The sequence below is a fragment of the Prionailurus viverrinus genome, chromosome B1, assembly GCF_022837055.1.
Source record: "Prionailurus viverrinus isolate Anna chromosome B1, UM_Priviv_1.0, whole genome shotgun sequence".
Classification (NCBI taxonomy): Eukaryota; Metazoa; Chordata; class Mammalia; order Carnivora; family Felidae; genus Prionailurus; species Prionailurus viverrinus.
In genome coordinates this window covers 141,920,322-141,937,967 of record NC_062564.1, presented here as the reverse complement: position 1 = coordinate 141,937,967, position 17,646 = coordinate 141,920,322, and the positions used below count along the sequence as shown (strand labels likewise).

The 17,646-nt window shown below is 36.5% G+C and overlaps 1 protein-coding gene across 3 annotated transcripts in view; it reads left to right on the top strand.

The window, feature by feature from the left end:
* Nucleotides 1–17,646, top strand: part of BMP2K (BMP2 inducible kinase) — a 131,590-nt gene that overhangs the window by 36,194 nt on the left and 77,750 nt on the right. For all 3 annotated transcript variants that reach the window (XM_047857398.1, XM_047857397.1, XM_047857396.1), the window contains exon 2: nucleotides 16,367–16,485. In XM_047857398.1, coding sequence (XP_047713354.1) covers nucleotides 16,367–16,485 — 119 coding nt within the window. The remainder of the gene's footprint in view (nucleotides 1–16,366; nucleotides 16,486–17,646) is intronic.

The window sequence follows — 17,646 nt, the reverse complement described above, 5'->3', positions numbered from 1 at the left end:
TTATATGTGCATGGCCTTCTAGATCTCCAGGAATGTGTTCGAACTTTTCAACGCCCCCTATGGACAGTTCATTTCCAGTTTTTCTTTGTAAATTTTTTAGTCAACCTCTTCTTATCCTCAGCTTGTAATGTTGCCTCAGGGAGCTGCAGTATTACATAGTTGCTGCTGCTGGTTTTCAACAAATGCTCTGGTGATAGTGCTTTTTACACATTGAATCTGAGTCTGGTCAAATAAAGACAGACCCAGAGAGTGGAGCTTTCCCAAGATGCTGCCTGACAGATCTAATAGTGATGGCTCTTGTGTGTTTTTTTTTTTTTTTTGTGAATCCAAGCCTATTTTGCTTCTACCAGTATCTGCTAGTTTTTGCAGTTACTGTTGTGAGTTGTGTTTTTTCAAGACTACAGTGAAACTGGGAGAGAATGATAGGAATAGGACAAACTAAAATGTCACAAAGCTCACTGTTTTTACTGAGGTTCACTCTTTTTTTTTTAACTTCTCAAATTGTTGCAAACTTTTGGGTAGTTTTTAGAGTTGTGAAAAAATTGACTTTGACACCTTTTGCCAGTGTTGCATTTGGGGAAGAACAGATTTTTAGAGGCTCTTAATTTCCTGCTTTGGAAGTACCCTTCCTCTGATATTTTTACACTTGTTTTTTTTCCCCATATTTTACCTCTTTGGAAACTACTATACATTCTTCCAAGATTCAGCTTATATGTTACTTTTTCAGTGACACCTTTTCTGGTTTTCCCACATATACAACTTCTTTTTGTTTCCATATACCTTGAACATAACTCTTTTACTTCACTTGTTATGGTACTTTATTTGTTTATCTATATCTTCCACTAGATTGCAGAATATTTGAGACTACTTTTTTTTGAAAAAAAATTTTTCTTAAAGCTTATTCATTTATTATTTCTGAAAGAGAATAAGCTGGGTAGGGGCAGAGAGAGAGAGGGAGACAGAGAATCCAAAGCAGGCTCCAGGCTCTGAGCTGTCAGCACAGAGCCCGACGTGGGGCTCAAACCCATGGACCGTGAGATCATGACCTGAGCCGAAGCCAGGTGCTTAGCTGACTGAACCACTCAGGTGCCCTAGATGAAGACATTTCTTATAACACACTTTGGAAGACATTTAAGAAATCTCAGGGCCATTTTGTAAAAATACACAGAGTTATTGGTCTGTCATATACTGGTTTCCGTATACTCTTTTTTCCCCCCAAACCTTTGAATCCCATCAAAAACTTTGTTTTCTGTCTTTATTTAGTTGACTTGTTTAGGGATAACTTATAACTGTTTTTGTAATTCTGTCCAGTCTCAAGAAGTGGGAAAGTTACCATGGTGTAATTATTGAAAAGAATTTATGATGGTTTCTGCAGTCTGTTTCAGGCAGAAGTGTGAGAGAGTTAAATTATGGCAATGATCTGTGTCAGTAACTTTGGTGACGGTATTCATATTTGAGTGTCTGGGTATATGCAAATACATACTGTCTTCTGTTTAGTTTCCTAAAGTGGATCCCAAAGTGGTATTAAGCATTATAGGGATCTATCTGTATGGTATTGACCCGCTTTATTTTACTGTTTCCTAATACCCCAAAGATAAGAGTATCATAATGCTAAATCATTAATTTTGCTTTCTAAATTTCTGACTTAGAAACATTTTAAATACATAGTTCTCAGTTAAGGAGGAATTCATGATATTTGCATTCCTATGGAAATAAGCTTATGAAATGAATGGTTAGCTTCCAAGGCCTGATCCAGTGACTAATGTAGTTGATGCTTCTTTAGGATTCTGAACTGCAAACAAAAGGAACCCATCTCAAATTAGTTGACCAAAAAGGGAATTTTATTGGTTGAAAGACAGAAACTTGGTGTCCTGAATTCAGCCGTACCTAAAGCCAACTAAGATTATTTTGTATATAGTGTATTACATGTTATAGTTATATTGACATTTTTGTAATGCCTATGCAAAATGCAATGCCATGTGATATTATTTGCCTAGTTATTTGCATTTTGATAGAAGTACAGGTTTCTACATCTTCACTAATAATTTCCTTACGATAGAATTTTATAAATAAAAGCATGAGGCAAAGTATGAATATTTTAAGGCTCTTGATATATGATTATGGTGGTAATATTTTATTAATCTTCATATCCACCAGGAGCACATAAAAAGTTTATAAATGATTACTGATTTTAGAACATCCTGGTTAACAAATGTAACAATGCTTTACTATTATTAAATAATATATACATTTTTAAATTTTGGAAAGAGGGTGTGTAAGTGGGAGAGAGGGGCAGAGAGAGCCCAACACAGGGCTCAGTCGCATAACCCTGGGATCATGACCTGAGCTGAAATCAAGAGTCAGATGCTCAACCAACTGAGCTACCCAGGCGCCCCATTAAATAATGATATGTTGGGGGGGGGGATACAGGAACAAAACTGTCTTTTCTCATTGTGGGTGTAAATAATGACAAAAGATTAAAAAAAAAAACAAAAAACTGAGGTGTAAATAAGGATAAATAAGGTATCTCTTGCTTTTATCTCTTCTCTGGATTTCACATTTGGAAATCTAATTGCCAATTCCATATCTCCAAATGAATGTCCAAAAGACATCTCTGTCTTACTGTGTCCAAACTGTGTTCTTGATATTCTGCCCCAAACCTTCCTTGTTTGTCAAGAATTGTTAAGAGTTTGTGATTTTATTCTACTTGTAAGCTGACAGGTTAGCCTGCCATAGTTACATGGATGCTGTCAGAAGAAATGAGACAGAGGATTTGATTACAGCAAGAGCTGCAGCCAGAGTTTGAGCATTTACTCCAGTTCCCAGAGCCTTAGTTCCCACAGGGCTATAGGCCATGTCATAGGTCCCAGGTGACGCCTGTGTATACAGTGGATTGCATTACAGGAGAGGAATCCTGAGTTCAGGGAACCGGAATTTTTGATAATGTGCATTAAGTCTGCCCTAGAGAGGATAGAGGGGACACATTATTATCTTTATTGTGCCTGCCAGTGTACAAAACTGCCCTTTGTTTCCGAGGGATATACTGACTGTGTTTTCTAAAGCTGTTACCTGTGCAATCTCGAAAAGAGAGTCCAAAACAGAGGCAGTGTTAGTGCCTCTGCTTATAAGATATGCAGAAGTGAGACTCCCATGTTAAATTATTTTCCAATACAGTCTTCTCCGTCCCATCTAATGGTGATTTCATCCTTTCAGTTTCTCAGTACAGAAATCTTGAAGTCTTTCTAACTCCTCTTTTTCTCTTATATCTCACATCCAGGCTGTCAAGAAATCCTGTCTGCTCTACGTTCAAAGTGTATCTAGAATTTTTTCATTTCTCGTTGTTCCCACTGCCTTTTTCAGAACCACTGTGATCTTTCAACAGAATTACTGTGGTGCAGCCTGGTAACTGGCTTTCTTAATTCCCATCTTGCCTTCAGTCTAATCCCCCACACGGTAGCCGGAGTTGTCATATTAAAATATGAATTCAGTCAGTCATGTCACTGATCTACTCAGAACCCTCTAGTGGCTTCTCATTTTATTTGGAATGAAAGCCAGGTCTTTACTCTAATCCATATATAAGACCCTGCCTAGTCTGGCTCTCTTTTATTTCTTTGAATCCTTTTTTTGTTATGTCTTTTTGTTCATTTGGCCAGGCTCCCTGTCTTAGGGCCATTGCACATCCTGTTTTCTCTGCCCAGACTGCACATGTCCCAATATCCATATGGCTCATTTCCTCACTTTCCATCTTTACTCAGAGTCATCCCAAGCCATCCCCATGCATCTAGATTAAACATGTTGACCTCCCCCTTCTCCCCCAACAAAATTTTCTAGTGTGTTCATCTCCACTTAATTTCCTTCTTCTCAGAATGTATCACTAATACATTATTTGTGTGTGTGTGTGTGTGTGTGTGTGTGTGTGTGTGTGTGTATGTATGTGTATATATAGTGTATATTTTACTTGTTTATCTTGTTTCAGTCACTCTAGAATATAAGCTCACAAAGGGAAAGAGGGTTTCTCTGAATTTTTTTGTAGTGAGTTTTGTTTCTGGCATCCAGTACAGTACTTGGCACCTTATGAGCAGGTAATGTATATGTTGAATGGGTGAATGAGTGATTTATATAGTAAAGAAGTAAAATCCTGTTTTCAGAATTTAGGGTGTGTATTAGAAGTATGATGAACAACAACAGAAAATGGTTAATCGCTTTTTATTCACAGATCGATGTAGCAGTTGTAGCTTATCAGTTATAACTACTTTCAGAAGAACCATTGTATTAATGTTAAGTCATTCATTCACTGAAGTATTTGAGTGCCAGACACGGTGGCACTCGGAACATTGATGATACTGTGACAGACAAGGTGTACACAGTCTCTGTTCTGATGGAACTCACACCCAGGTGAGGAGGGAAGCATTGAATGAGTGTAACAAGTGTAAATATTGTGGATAAGTTTTTAGACATTCTTGTTGTAGGGGTTGCAAACTCAGATACCTATGCCTGCACAGGCCAGGCAGATAAGGTAAGAATGAATTGGGACCAGGGAATGTGGAGATGGGAGTTCAGATGCACTATAGAACACATGCCATGTGTAAAGGGTAAACCAACTGACAGGTCCATCTGATGGATGTCGTATACGAATGAGGGAGGACCCACTGTTTCTTTTTTCCGAGTTTATGTAAAGGGAAACGGAAAAATCTAGATTATCATCTGAAGTATCACACTCCCCTAAGGCACTGTGCAGTCCAAATCAAACATGGTTTTGACCTAAGGCCTCTATAAGGAATATTGCCAATTAATTGAGGTTCTATCAAGAAGAAAATTCTGGGAGTGGGGAAGACATTATCTCTCTTGATTTCCATTTTTGTTTTGTTCCTCCTCAATTTTAATAGTTTTCCTAGATCCTCCATTTGTAATGATATAGCTAGACTTTTCTTCTGACATAACTAACAAGGACAGATGTGCATGTAAAAATCATTAGAATGTGAGGTTTCTGGGGGTAAAAGACTTGTGGTTGGCTCCATTTTATCAGCTCTGAGTTATTGGACTAGCTGCTCACCTTCTTTCTCAGTGTTCGCTTTATTCGTCATCTGTACAGTGGGAGTATCAGTTAAAATGCCTCCTGATGTTATGAGTGGTAAATAAGATAATGCACTTAGAGACGCTGTGTATATTGTCAGGGTTCTGTGAATGCTGTGCTTTTGCCTTTTTTTCTTTTTCCAACTCCTCCTCCTCCTCCCATTCCCTGCCTAATCAAATGTATCTGATTCATCGTTTCATTGCTTTGTACTAGATAGCACTTACTGATAAGATAACTTTGGCAAGAATTTAAGTTAGTAATCCTCTTTAGGAGCATTTTCACTTTTAAAAGAAACTTCTGGAGTCATTGCCTTAACCTAAAGAAATGAAACTCTGATGTATCACAGGACAGTGGTCATTGAGTAGGAGGATCATTCTTCTGGCTCGAATCCCACAGCAAAACAAGTGCCTGTTCCACTTATCTTGAAGATAGTTTTCAAATGACATTGTTTTCTTTGGCAGTGGTTGAAACCAGAAGTTGCTGACAGCTTGGTATTTCCTCTGTCTTGTTGATTTGCATGATGTATGGTGATATACAACATACAGAAACACCACATGTAATTTTATCCATCCATCTTTCTTGTTCCATTCCCTAGGAAAACAAACTTGATAGGAGTAAACGCTACTAAAGCCCAGTCTTTTATAAACATGAAGTGCTTGTGTGTGTCAAGATGTTGGAGCTGTAGGTATCTAGGATACCATAAACATTTTGTGTGGCAAGAGACTTATGGTGTCTTTGGGGAAGTTGTGAGTCTGGATGATCAGCAGCAGTGTCTTTCTTGTAAAATAATAATTCTCAGTGGTGGTGGTGGGGTTGTCGGATGGCAAGGGGGAGGAGAATTACCTGGGGAATTAGGTGTGGAATTACTGTGTTTCTTGTTCTTTTTCTTCCAACTTTATCATGAAAAATTTAAAATAATTTGGAAAACTTGAACGAGTTGTATCATGAATAACCATATGCCCATCATCTAGGTTCAACTACTACTATCATTTTACAATATTTTCTTTACACATTTTTAAAAACACGTGGATAATTTTGAATAATGACTGTGAATCAGAAGAATTATTGTTCATTTTCTTAGGTGGGACAGAGGTATGATGGTTATAGAGGATAATGTATGCATTTTAGGAACGTGTATGTGTTTAAATACCCATTAGATACTAGTAAGTAAAATGACACAATACCTACTACTTACTTTCAAATAGTTCACCACCAACAAAAATGTTTTGTGGTTTCTTTCACCAACAAAAATGTTTTATGGTTTCTTTCAAAACTAGAATTTAATCAAGGATTGAGTATTGCATTTAATTGTAATGTCTTTTAAAATCTAGAATGACTCTACCCCTGTCATTTTTTTTTTTTACTCTACCTGTGGAACATTGTATAAGACAACTAGCCAGAGTCAGTATCTTGGACTTTGTCTCATTGTTCTCTCTGATACCATTTTCCTTATTTTTCTAGCCCAGCCCCTGTGTGATGTAAGCTGAAGTTAGGCCTTAAGATTTTTTGGGAGAAAGGTTTTTAACAAAAAGTAAGTTGTAGGTGATGCTGTTTACTTCATATTACATCAGATCAGGAAGCACGTAAAGTCAATATCAATGCAGAGTGTTTATGACTCCCAGATTTCTCCCTTATAAAGGAGCTTTTTTCCTTTTGATACTTTGACATCATGTAAATATTCTATTTCTCATCAGCCTTCATCTTGAATTTTGATATACATTGATGATTCTTGCTGAGTCACTTTCTTAATATTGTATTTTTCAATTTTGATACCTTTTCCTCCCCACTCCATTGACAGTCTCTATCATTTTTGGGAATGAGTAGTGGCTTTCAGTGTTTTGGGCAAGGAAGTAGGGTGTGAACCATGGTTCTAAGAAACATTTAATGGTAGTTCTATATCTATATAACTTCTTCCAAGTTGGATTTTCAGTTCACAAGTTGAAGGGCTCGTTCCCACAAGATTGCCTTTATTTCAGGTGCCTGGGGGGCCATCAGCACTTCTGATGACTGGCTTGACTGCAGATTTGGGGTTTCCCATGATTCTTCTTCAGATTTGATAATTTGCTAGACTGATCTACAGAATTTAGGAAAATGTTGTATTTACGATTACCATTTTATTATAAAGGATACAAATGAACAACCAGGTACGTAAGGCAAGCCACGGAAGTGTTGGTCGGTTAGTGCAGGAGCTTCCGTCCACATGGAGTCAGAGTGTGCTACTCTCTTGATACGTAAGTATGTTCACCAACCAGGAAGCACTCTGAACCTTGTTCTTCAGAGTATTTGAGGCTGCTGTACATAGACACAATTGATTAAATCACTGGCCGTGTGATTGAACTCAGTCTCTAAACTCTCTTTTCCCCTCACAGGTTGGGAGGTAGGGTGGGGGTAGAGCCAGGAGGCTGAAAAGTTCTAACCCTCTAATCTTGTAGTAGGTTTTTTCTGGGGCCAGCCTCCAACCTAAAGGTAGCTAGGGGCCCTACCACCAATCACCTGATTAGCATAACAAACACACTTCTGTGGGGAATACCAAGGGTTTTGAAGCTCAGTGCCAGGAACTGGGGGACAAGGTCCAGATATATATTTTTCATGCTTTTGATATTTGTAGAGTCAGAGTAGTGCTTTTAATAAACATAATTTGTAGGACATTTCTACCCAAAAATGAATGGAGGAAGGGTTCATTTAGATATGATTTTGAGTGGTCTAGTAGGTTGCTTTCCATTAGACACTGCTTTTAAGTAACCAAAACATAGAGGTGGTTTATTATGTTTGGGGGGGGGGGGGAGGTTATTTTTAGCCTTCTGTAACTTTTGCAAATTTCCAAGCCTTTAAAAAGAAGTATTATTTTACAAAGCTAATTTTGGTTTTGAATCATGTATGCCATTTTATTTATACCTGGATGTACAAATGATTTGGGGCATGTTGATACAGGTAAATATTGTCTCTCTGAATCTTAACTGTATTTATTTATATTAGCTTGTTTATCAAGGCATGTGTTTATTTCTATTCTTTGTATTCTTGAAAATGTGTAGTATAAATCTTCAAAAGATGGACTAGTATTAATAACAGCAGCATAATAGTGATCATAGTAGTAACTATAACAGCTACCATTTATGCAGTAGGTGATATTAGACACTTTACCTATATAATCACATTCACTCTTTATAATAGCCCTGTGAGATCTTATTATATTTGCCAAATGCATGAGGAAACTAGGGCTCAGAACTTAGCGTGCCTTATGTTCATATAATTAGTAATGTTGGAGTTAATATTTAATTCCAGATCTTGACTCCAAAAGCCTTGCTCCCTTGCTATGATGGATTCCAAGAAAAAAATTTAATGGAGTAATTTGCCATCATTCATTGATTCATTCATCCAATGAATTACAATTTTGTGCTCATTAACTTATACCACGTATTACTCTGTCTTCCATTTATATGTAACAGTGCTTGTTGCTTCAAAACCTCTAATCCCCTGTAGTGTCTGTTATTAATATAAAGGATCAAGTACTATTGTTTCATTGCTCTGGTTAGTCTCTTTTTTTAAATGGTGATTTTGGAATACCTAGTCTTGCTCACAGTATAATATCTAGGGTTTTTTTTTTTTTTTTTTTTTTGGTCATTGACTAGTAAGATGTAGATTCTAGCATATCTTCTGGACATTTTTGTTATTATTTATTGGCATCATTCTTACTATTATGTATTCAGTTATCTTACAGTGTTTATCTTACTATGATGACTTTGGAAATAGAAAACCATTGAAGCAACTGTAAACATTTTCAGATTAATTTCAGTTAGGCAGTGAAGTATTTGGTAAGATGATGCCATCAGTATATAATATACCCATTTAAAAATAGTATGAGCGTAATTATGCTTACATATTGCTTGTGAGATAGAGGGCTAATGCCACCCCTTACTAAGGCAAATTTGCAACCATTTAAAAATTTTTTCTGTAGCACTTAGATCTTCTGTTTATCCTGAACCTCAGAATTTCATGATGATGAGCCTTGATATGGATCTTTTTTTTTAATTTTTAAATTTAAATTTTAAAATTCCAGTATAGCTAGTGTGCATTGTTATATTAATTTCAGGTGTACAATATAGTGATTCAGCAATTCCATACATTACTCAGTGTTCATCATGATAAGTGTATTCTTTTTTTGTTTTTTAAAGTTTATTTTGAGAGAGAGTGTGCTCTTGTGAGTGGGGGACGGGCAGAGACCAAGGGGGAGAGAGAATCCCATGCGGGCTCTGCGCTGACTTTGGAGCTGGATGTAGGGCTCTATCCCATGTTGCTGGGATCATGACCTAAGCCAAAATCAAGAGTTGGACTTAACCAACTGAGCCACCCAGGAGCCCCATGATAAGTGTATTTTTTATTTTCTTCACCTATTTCACTCATCCTCCTACCCACTTCTCCTCTGGTAACCACCAATTTGCTGCCTATATTAAGAGTCTGGTTTTCTCTTTTTTCCTTTGTGTTGTTTCTTAAATTCCGCATGAGTGAAGTCATATAGTATTTATTTTTCTCTGACTTATTCACTTAGCATTATACCATCTAGATCCATCCATATTGTTGCAAATGGCGAGATTTCATTCTTTTTTAGTAACTAATATTCCATTGTATATATGTTGGGTTAGTGCTTTGCTTTTGGAAGCTCATGTACTTCAGGTTTGGGATTCTATGTGTGTCTGTTACGTCTTTGGTATACTTTTCTTCTTTATTTTCTCTCTTTTCTCTTTCTGGAACTTCTGTTATTGTGATATTAGATCTATTGGACTGGTCCTTTTATGTTCCTGTCTTTTCTCTCTTAGTTTTTTTGTCTGGAAAGTTTCTGGAAATTTTCCTTAATTTTATCTTCTAGCTTCTCTGTTAAACTTTTTTCTCTTTTGATCCCTTAGTCTAAATATTCAAAAAGTCATTCGTCATTCTGTGCCTATCCCTTTATTAGGACCCTGCTCTTATTTCATGACTACAGTATTTTCCCTCCACTCTGAAAATATTTATAGGTTCATTGGATGATTTCTTTAGCTCCCAGCATCTCTTCAACATTCCTTTTTTCCTGTTTGCTTCTTTTCATCTCTTATTTATGTTGGAGGCTTTCTGTGAATGATGAAACTTTGCTGTCTGGTTTTTTTTGTTGTTGTTTTGTTTTTCATTTTTTTTTGTGTTTTTTTTAAGAGTGAGGCTCTTTAAAATGATGATTGAAAGGGGTTCTTGCACATTGCAAGGATTTCTTAATTCAGGGTTTCACTTTCGTGTGATGAGTCAGAAAGCTACTTTGTTTTCATTGTGTGACTCCCAAATTTCAGTTTCTGTATTTTTTTTTTTTTTTCCCATCTAGTTTCCAAGAAGAGAACTTCTCTAATCTGTGGTGATTAGTTTGCACTGTATGTGTGTATGTCTGGTTCTTGTAGCTGAACAGTGGTCTTGAATTGAGGTGGAGATTATCTTTTCAGTATGTAGACTTCTACTTAATTCTCTTGTTTTTAGGACTATACTTTTCCCTCCCCTCTCCTGTCCCCATGCCTCCAAATGGTGCTTGGGGTCCCAGGTTACTGCTGGTTTCGCTCATCCTGCCTGGGTATAATGTTGGAATGGGGTAAGGAATCTAGTGGTCTGACTGCTTTTATGAAGTCTTTAAGCCATTCTTCTTATTTTCTCATTGCATCATTGCATTCAAAAGGCCCCTGTAATTCTTTAGTTTTTCAGGGTTATGCCATTAGACTAGGCTTGCTTCTTGCTCATCCTTCCTCCCTCTCCCAATCAAATGCTTTGGGTGGTCTTTCTCTGTTGTGTTTAATCCTTTACCATGTGTCTGTAAGTTTTTCATTTCCCAAAATTTTGTTGACATGTCTTGTCTCTTTCATTCTCTTTGACCTTACGGATTTATGCCTTTGAAAATCCTTTATTGGGGCACCTGGGTGGCTTAGTCAGTTAAGCATCCTACTTCGGCTCAAGTCATGATCTCATGGTTTGTGGGTTCAAGCCCTGCATCGGGCTCTGTGCTGACAGCTTGGAGCCTGGAGCCTGCTTCGGATTCTGTGTCTCCCTCTCTTTCTGCCCCTCCCCTGCTCATGCTCTGTCTCTTTAAAAAATAAACATTAAACAAATTTAAAAAGATCCTTTATTTTTTTTATGGAGGAGTACAGTGGTAAATGCTAGGGTTGAGACCACCATAAGTTAATTGCAAGTCTCTTGACTTTGTGTGACTTCCTTTTGTATGCTGCTTTTACCCTATAGCAGTGGCTTTCCTTTCTCTGTTTTAAGGTGACAAGTACTTTTCTCATTTACTTAAAATAAGTTTTCTACATTATTTAACAATTACCAGTAAAACATACACCCCTTATAACATCCAACACTACAATGGCAAATGAAAGAAAAATTGTTCTTCTTCCCTTAATTGTAGGATTCTGAGCCAAGCTTGGTGTCTGTCCCTGCATACTGTTTTTTTTCTGTTCATAAAAACATTTAACATGTGTTTTTAAATTTGAAAAACACACCATCCACATACCTAATGGAACAAATGATAGACCAGGAGAAAATATTTGTACTCCTTGTATGTTAAGAGAGTTTTATAATGCTTTCCTACAATTGAAAGAAAAAGGTAACCCTTTCGAAAAAGGAACCAATGATAGGAAGGCAAGTCACAGAAGAGGGAATATAAGTGGCCAACAAAAAAGAAGTAAAGATGCTCAGTTTCCTTGATAATGAAAGGAAAACAAGATAGAAATAACAATGCCCTGAGTCTTTTTCTCTCAAGTTGGCAAACTTTTAAATGTCTTAGTAACTTCTAGTGAGCATGTGAGAAAACTGTCTCTTAATGTTGCTACTGGAAGTTGCCATAACCTTTCAGGGTTTAATCTGGCAGTATCAAATTTGAAATGCATTTTTCCTTTGATAGACTCTCCTTGGAAATCTGTGCTACAGGAACAAAACACCAGTCCTTAAAAATGATTGTACAAGGGTGTTTAATGCAGCATTCATTGTCCATAATGGCAAAAGATAAATAGAATGCCAGACTAAGCTGAATGACCAACAGTTTGGAGATGATCAATTTGTAGTACTTACGTGGTATAGCATACTATACAGCTTTTTAAAAAAAAGAATGAGTCAAGCCATGTGTTACTGTAGTCCGTGTAGAGGATTCTATTTTTTTTTCAACGTTTATTTATTTTTAGAGACAGAGGCAAAACATGAGGAGGGGAGGGGCGAGAGAGAGGGAGACACAGAATCTGAAGCAGGTTCTAGGCTCTAAGCTGTCAGCACAGAGCCTGACACGGGGCTCGAACCCACAAACCGTGAGATCATGACCTGGGCCGAAGTCAGACACTTAACTGACTGAGCCACCTAGGTGCCCCGAGGATTCTGTTTTTGTCCAAAAAAAAAAAAAGTGGGGGGGGGAGGAGACGCTGCACTTTATATAGGGATATATATGTTTTGAAACCAGACATTTGTATAAACATTATTGGATAAAACCTACATTAAAGTTACCTTAAAAACAAACTTAATGAGTATAAGGTAATTGAAGGATTTCCTGGGTGGCTGGCACTTGAAATCAAATGGAGGCTTGTTCATTATGATTTATCTCAGGCTGACTATGATATGAAACTAATATCTAATATCTAGGTGTTGCTGCTTTCTTGTTTGCTTAACCCAGTGGACTTCTTAGCCCTGTTCTCAGGATTATTTTGTTACTGATGAATTTCTACTCCTTTGGGTACTTGTAGTTGGTAAATTGACATCTGTACCAGAGGAAGTGCAGGGAAGATAAAGAAATAAACTGGTTCTATCATTCATGTTTTCATTCTTTCATGTTATCTTTTTGAATACATTTCTGAATACATATATACACCATCAGCAAATTAAGATAAATGAAAACATGGAAAAATAATGGCTTAATAGGAGGAATAACTACTGGTTTATCAGGAGGAAAAGTTCATCTGTAGAAATACATGCCTGCATTCATAAACAGTTAACCCAGGACACCTGACATCTCTAGAGCAGTGCTTTCCAAGGTGGTATTCAGTCAAGTGCAAGCTGCATTGTCATTATTTTAATACTGCTAATTGAAACAAATTTAGATTGGCTTAAAGCCACTCCTTCATTTAAATATGATTACTTTTTGTGTTGGGTTGGGGACAAAATAGGTGATATTTAAGTTAGGAAGCTCGTGGAATTGTTTTAACATGTGAACCCCATGCCCTACCCTGGAAAAAAATGGGGAGGCTAATAATCATTGCTTTTCAGAATACATACCCACAAATTGGAAGGAATGCCTATATTATATGATTTGTAGATTACAAAAGATAGTAGTAATTTTAGCTTGCATAAATACACATTTATTTCCTACTTTACTCTGCCAGACCAGTATCTGTGATTAGTTCTTTTATTTTCTTGGGACTTTGAGAATATATGGAATTACCCTCCTAGTCCCATATTTGGAATTGAAAATATAGAATTAATTTAATAACTGTGCCTTGACTTGGACTTGAACTGTATTTTGAATTGGACATAGAAATATATAATAAGTGGAATTTGTGGTAACTGCCAGTAATCTTGTGATATATGTATCCAGTGAGTTGAGAATTGAAGTACTTGATAATATAGTCAGAACGCTAGATAAAAATTCTGAGGAAGTGATGAGCATGAATTGGATTGGTCATGAAAGACTCCTTGGAGGAAAAATATGTGTTGAAGCATTTGGTAGATATGGGTTGGTGGCAAGCAGATGATACTCCTCTCTTGAGTTACTATAATGTTTTAACTAGTTACTTCCTAGTACATGCATTATTCCAACAGAAATAATATTAGCTTGTAAATAATCAGAAAATGCTGGAAAATACAGTATTTGGAGAAATGCAAATAAATTATTCCTTTTCTCAAAGCAGGCACTATTCATGACCATTATTTACCTTGTTTAGGTATAAATCCACAGTTGATGTTAGAAAGTTAGAAAACATTTGCTCAGATCTATGTCTAATTTTGGGTGAATAAAATTAACACACTAGCTTTTAGGAACAAGGGTTTTATGAAGAAAACTTAATGTGTTTTTCCCTAATTTTGCTAATTCATTGGCATAAATTTACTTTGTTTTGTGGGTGGTTGAGAATGGATATATAGGATCCATGATTTGTCTAGGAACTTTTTCTCTGGTTCAGTGGATACTTAACAAGGTTGTATATCAGAAACAGCTGGGAGACTACTCTCCACCCCCTGGTTAATAACTTATTTATATTATTATATATTTTATTTATATTATTTATATAATTATATTATTTTATATTTTTATATTATTTTATATATTTATATTTTATATTTTTATATTTTATATTATTATATATTCATAAGAACATAAACAGAGGTAGAAGAATAAAATGAGCTGGGGGATTTTTAGCAGTATATTTACTAGGCCTGACTGAGGCTTTCTGATTCAGACTTGTGGTCAGAACATGGAAAACTATTAAAGATAAATTCATTCTCTCTCTTTCTCTCTGTCTCTCTTACCAGCTCACCAGGCAATTCTTATGTATAGCTATGTTTGGGAAGCATTGTTCTAGGCTAATCTCTAGATAAATATCTAAAAACAAATGCTGTTTAAATGATTTATCTTGATCTATACTCATACTACTTCCGTGTCTAGATCTAACTTTTAGCATTTTCTTTAATTTTTTTCATAAAATTTGAGTAGTTTAGCACTTTATTAGTGCTACTAATTTGTTAATGTTTGCATCTGAAATCAATGCTAAGTGAACTTAAAAAAAAAAAAAAAACACCTTGCACTGTTAGAGCTTTTACCTGAAATATCTTTCCCAAATACCGCCTTTTTCTCTCCTGATAACTGCCTTGTGGGTTGGTTGATTTTATTTCTCCTACATTGTATATATATGTAGAAACCCAAATCTAGAAGGTGGGAGACTTACAGTTTCCTGTAACTACAGTTGGGGATATGGAGACCCTGGATTGAATTCATACTGATTCTGGAGTGTCTTAGGAGCTCTTTTCCCCCTACCATTTTATCCCCAATAGTTTGCTTTTCCTTTCACTGATTTGCATTGAATCAGAGTGCAGGTGCTGTATCTTTGCTCAGGATGTGCTTTATAAGGCCTATCAAATTGATAAAAGTGACGCACCATTTTTTGTTTTAAACTACATTAAACAACACAGTAATCTTTATACCAAGATGGGTTTTAAAAACGTCAGGTGGAAGTCTTTGCTTAGATGTGATGGAAGTAATTGTTCTTTAGAATACCTAGCAATGTGTTTCAGATTTGCTTTCTCAGGTTCAGTTAACAGACTGTCCATATAACTGTGACATAGGTAATGAGGACATTTATATATTGTAAGAGTTCTGGAAAGAGGTAGTTCTAGAGTTGTTTAACTCAGTAGCCTAACTATGTCAGTGTTCTGGGTCATTTTTTCTCTGATCCTTTTTTCCTGCCATTGCCACAGATAGCTGCAGTAGGTCTAAACAATCATATTCATATACCACAAAATCCAAAAGCCAAAGGAAGAGCATGGGCTTCTTCACAAGTCTCTCTCTCTTTTTTTTTCTGGGTGGACAGTCTTTCCCTAAAATCCCCAGCAAATTTTCCCTATGTCCCATGGCAAAATTTGTTACATGTCCCATCCTAAATCAGTTACTGACAACAGGAAATGAGATTCCCATTAATCGCCTTACAACAATGTTGGTTCATCCCCTGGAACTGGAGAGGGACCCACCCATCTGATCCTGTTGATGTTTCAAATAACATCAGTGTTTTGTTATCACAGAGAGGGGGAGGCTAGTGGGTAGGCAGTCCTAGTATGTGCCAAAGTATATAGGAATACAGTTATGTTGTGACATTTTCCACATATTATGTAAGAGCTATTCCCAGGCAAAATGGAATTTTAGTATTTTAACTTTTAAAAGGGAAGCATATTCTGTTTTTTTTTTTTTTTTAAGTTTATTCATTTTTGGGAGAGAGAAAGACAGAGAACGAGTGGGGGAGGGGCAGAACTTATGAACTGCAAGATCATGACCTGAGCTGAAGTCGGATTCTTAACTGAGCCATGCAGGCACCCCTAGAGAAGCATATTCATTTGAGATGAATGTTATTCTCTATGTATTCCTTTGTGATTAGCATAAGAAGCCAGTGTTTTGTTTTTAATCTAATAAAATGATTGCTTACTGTTATTTTTGTCTTGTGTACAGTCAATTTATTTCCCACTGAGATTAAGCTCCCCAGTGATATTCCATGATTTGATAGCAGTTTCTGAGTCTTTTTAATTAATCGATACTTGTTCTTCTAGGTGGATTCTCCACGGTTTTTCTGGTGCGGACACATGGTGGAATCCGCCACGCATTGAAGAGAATGTATGTCAATAACATGCCAGACCTCAACATTTGTAAAAGGGAAATTACAATTATGGTAAGTGAAAGAGTAATTCCATTGTAAGAATTTGGTGTATTTTCTTTTGGTTTTGCACTAAAACATTAACCAGCTTTTTTGGCAAGCTGCTTATTGGTTTATGTGCATCTAGAAAACCTTTGAAATGCATTCTTTATAGACACACTTAAGGCTAAATATAGCCAGTCCCTTCCTCTCCTTTTTCCTTGCTTCCTTATTGTAGTTTGATGGGCAAACTACTCTACTTTTTCTCCCCCACCGTCTTTTAAAATATATTTTAATTATGGAATGTTGTGAGAATAGAAAAATTTAGAGAATTATGTGATGAATATCAGTTTATGCACTATCCAGCTTAAGAATTAAAATCTTGGGGCGCCTGGGTGGTGCAGTCGGTTAAGCGCCCGACTTCAGCCAGGTCATGATCTCGCGGTCCGTGGGTTCAAGCCCCGCGTCGGGCTCTGGGCTGATGGCTCAGAGCCTGGAGCCTGTTTCCGATTCTGTGTCTCCCTCTCTCTCTGCCCCTCCCCCGTTCATGCTCTGTCTCTGTCTGTCCAAAAAATAAATTAAAAAAAAACAAAAAAACAAAAAAACAAAAAACGTTGAAAAAAAAAAAGAATTAAAATCTTACAGGTACAGTTGAAGCCTTCGGTGGATTCCTTCCTATCACTATACTGTTCTCATCCAAAAAGAAGCCACTGTCCTGAATTTGGTGTTTACTATTCCCATGGGTGTTTAATACATTTACTGTATGTGTTTATATTCACCAACAACAATTAGTTTTGCTTTTTGTTTTTATTTTTTATTATTTTTTTGAGAGAGAATGAGGGCATGCATGCATGAGCATGAGCAAGGGAGGGGCAGAGAGAGAGGGAGAGAGAGAATCTTAAGCAGGCTTCACATGAACATGAGCTCCATCTCAAGACCGTAAGATTGTGACCTGAGCTGAAATCAAGAGTTGGATGCTCGCCCAGGTGCCCCTGCTTTTCATTTTCAAATTCATGCAGTAAAGTTTATTGTTGTTACTATTTTTTTTTTGATGTACTCTGCAATATATGGTAAAATATCCATATCTTCCCTTATGAGTAAGGGAATTTTTTTTTTTTTAAATATTGAGAAGTAAAAAATATTTTAATAGGTTATTGACAGAATTTCAGTAATTTGGTTAAACGGTTAAAAAAATAC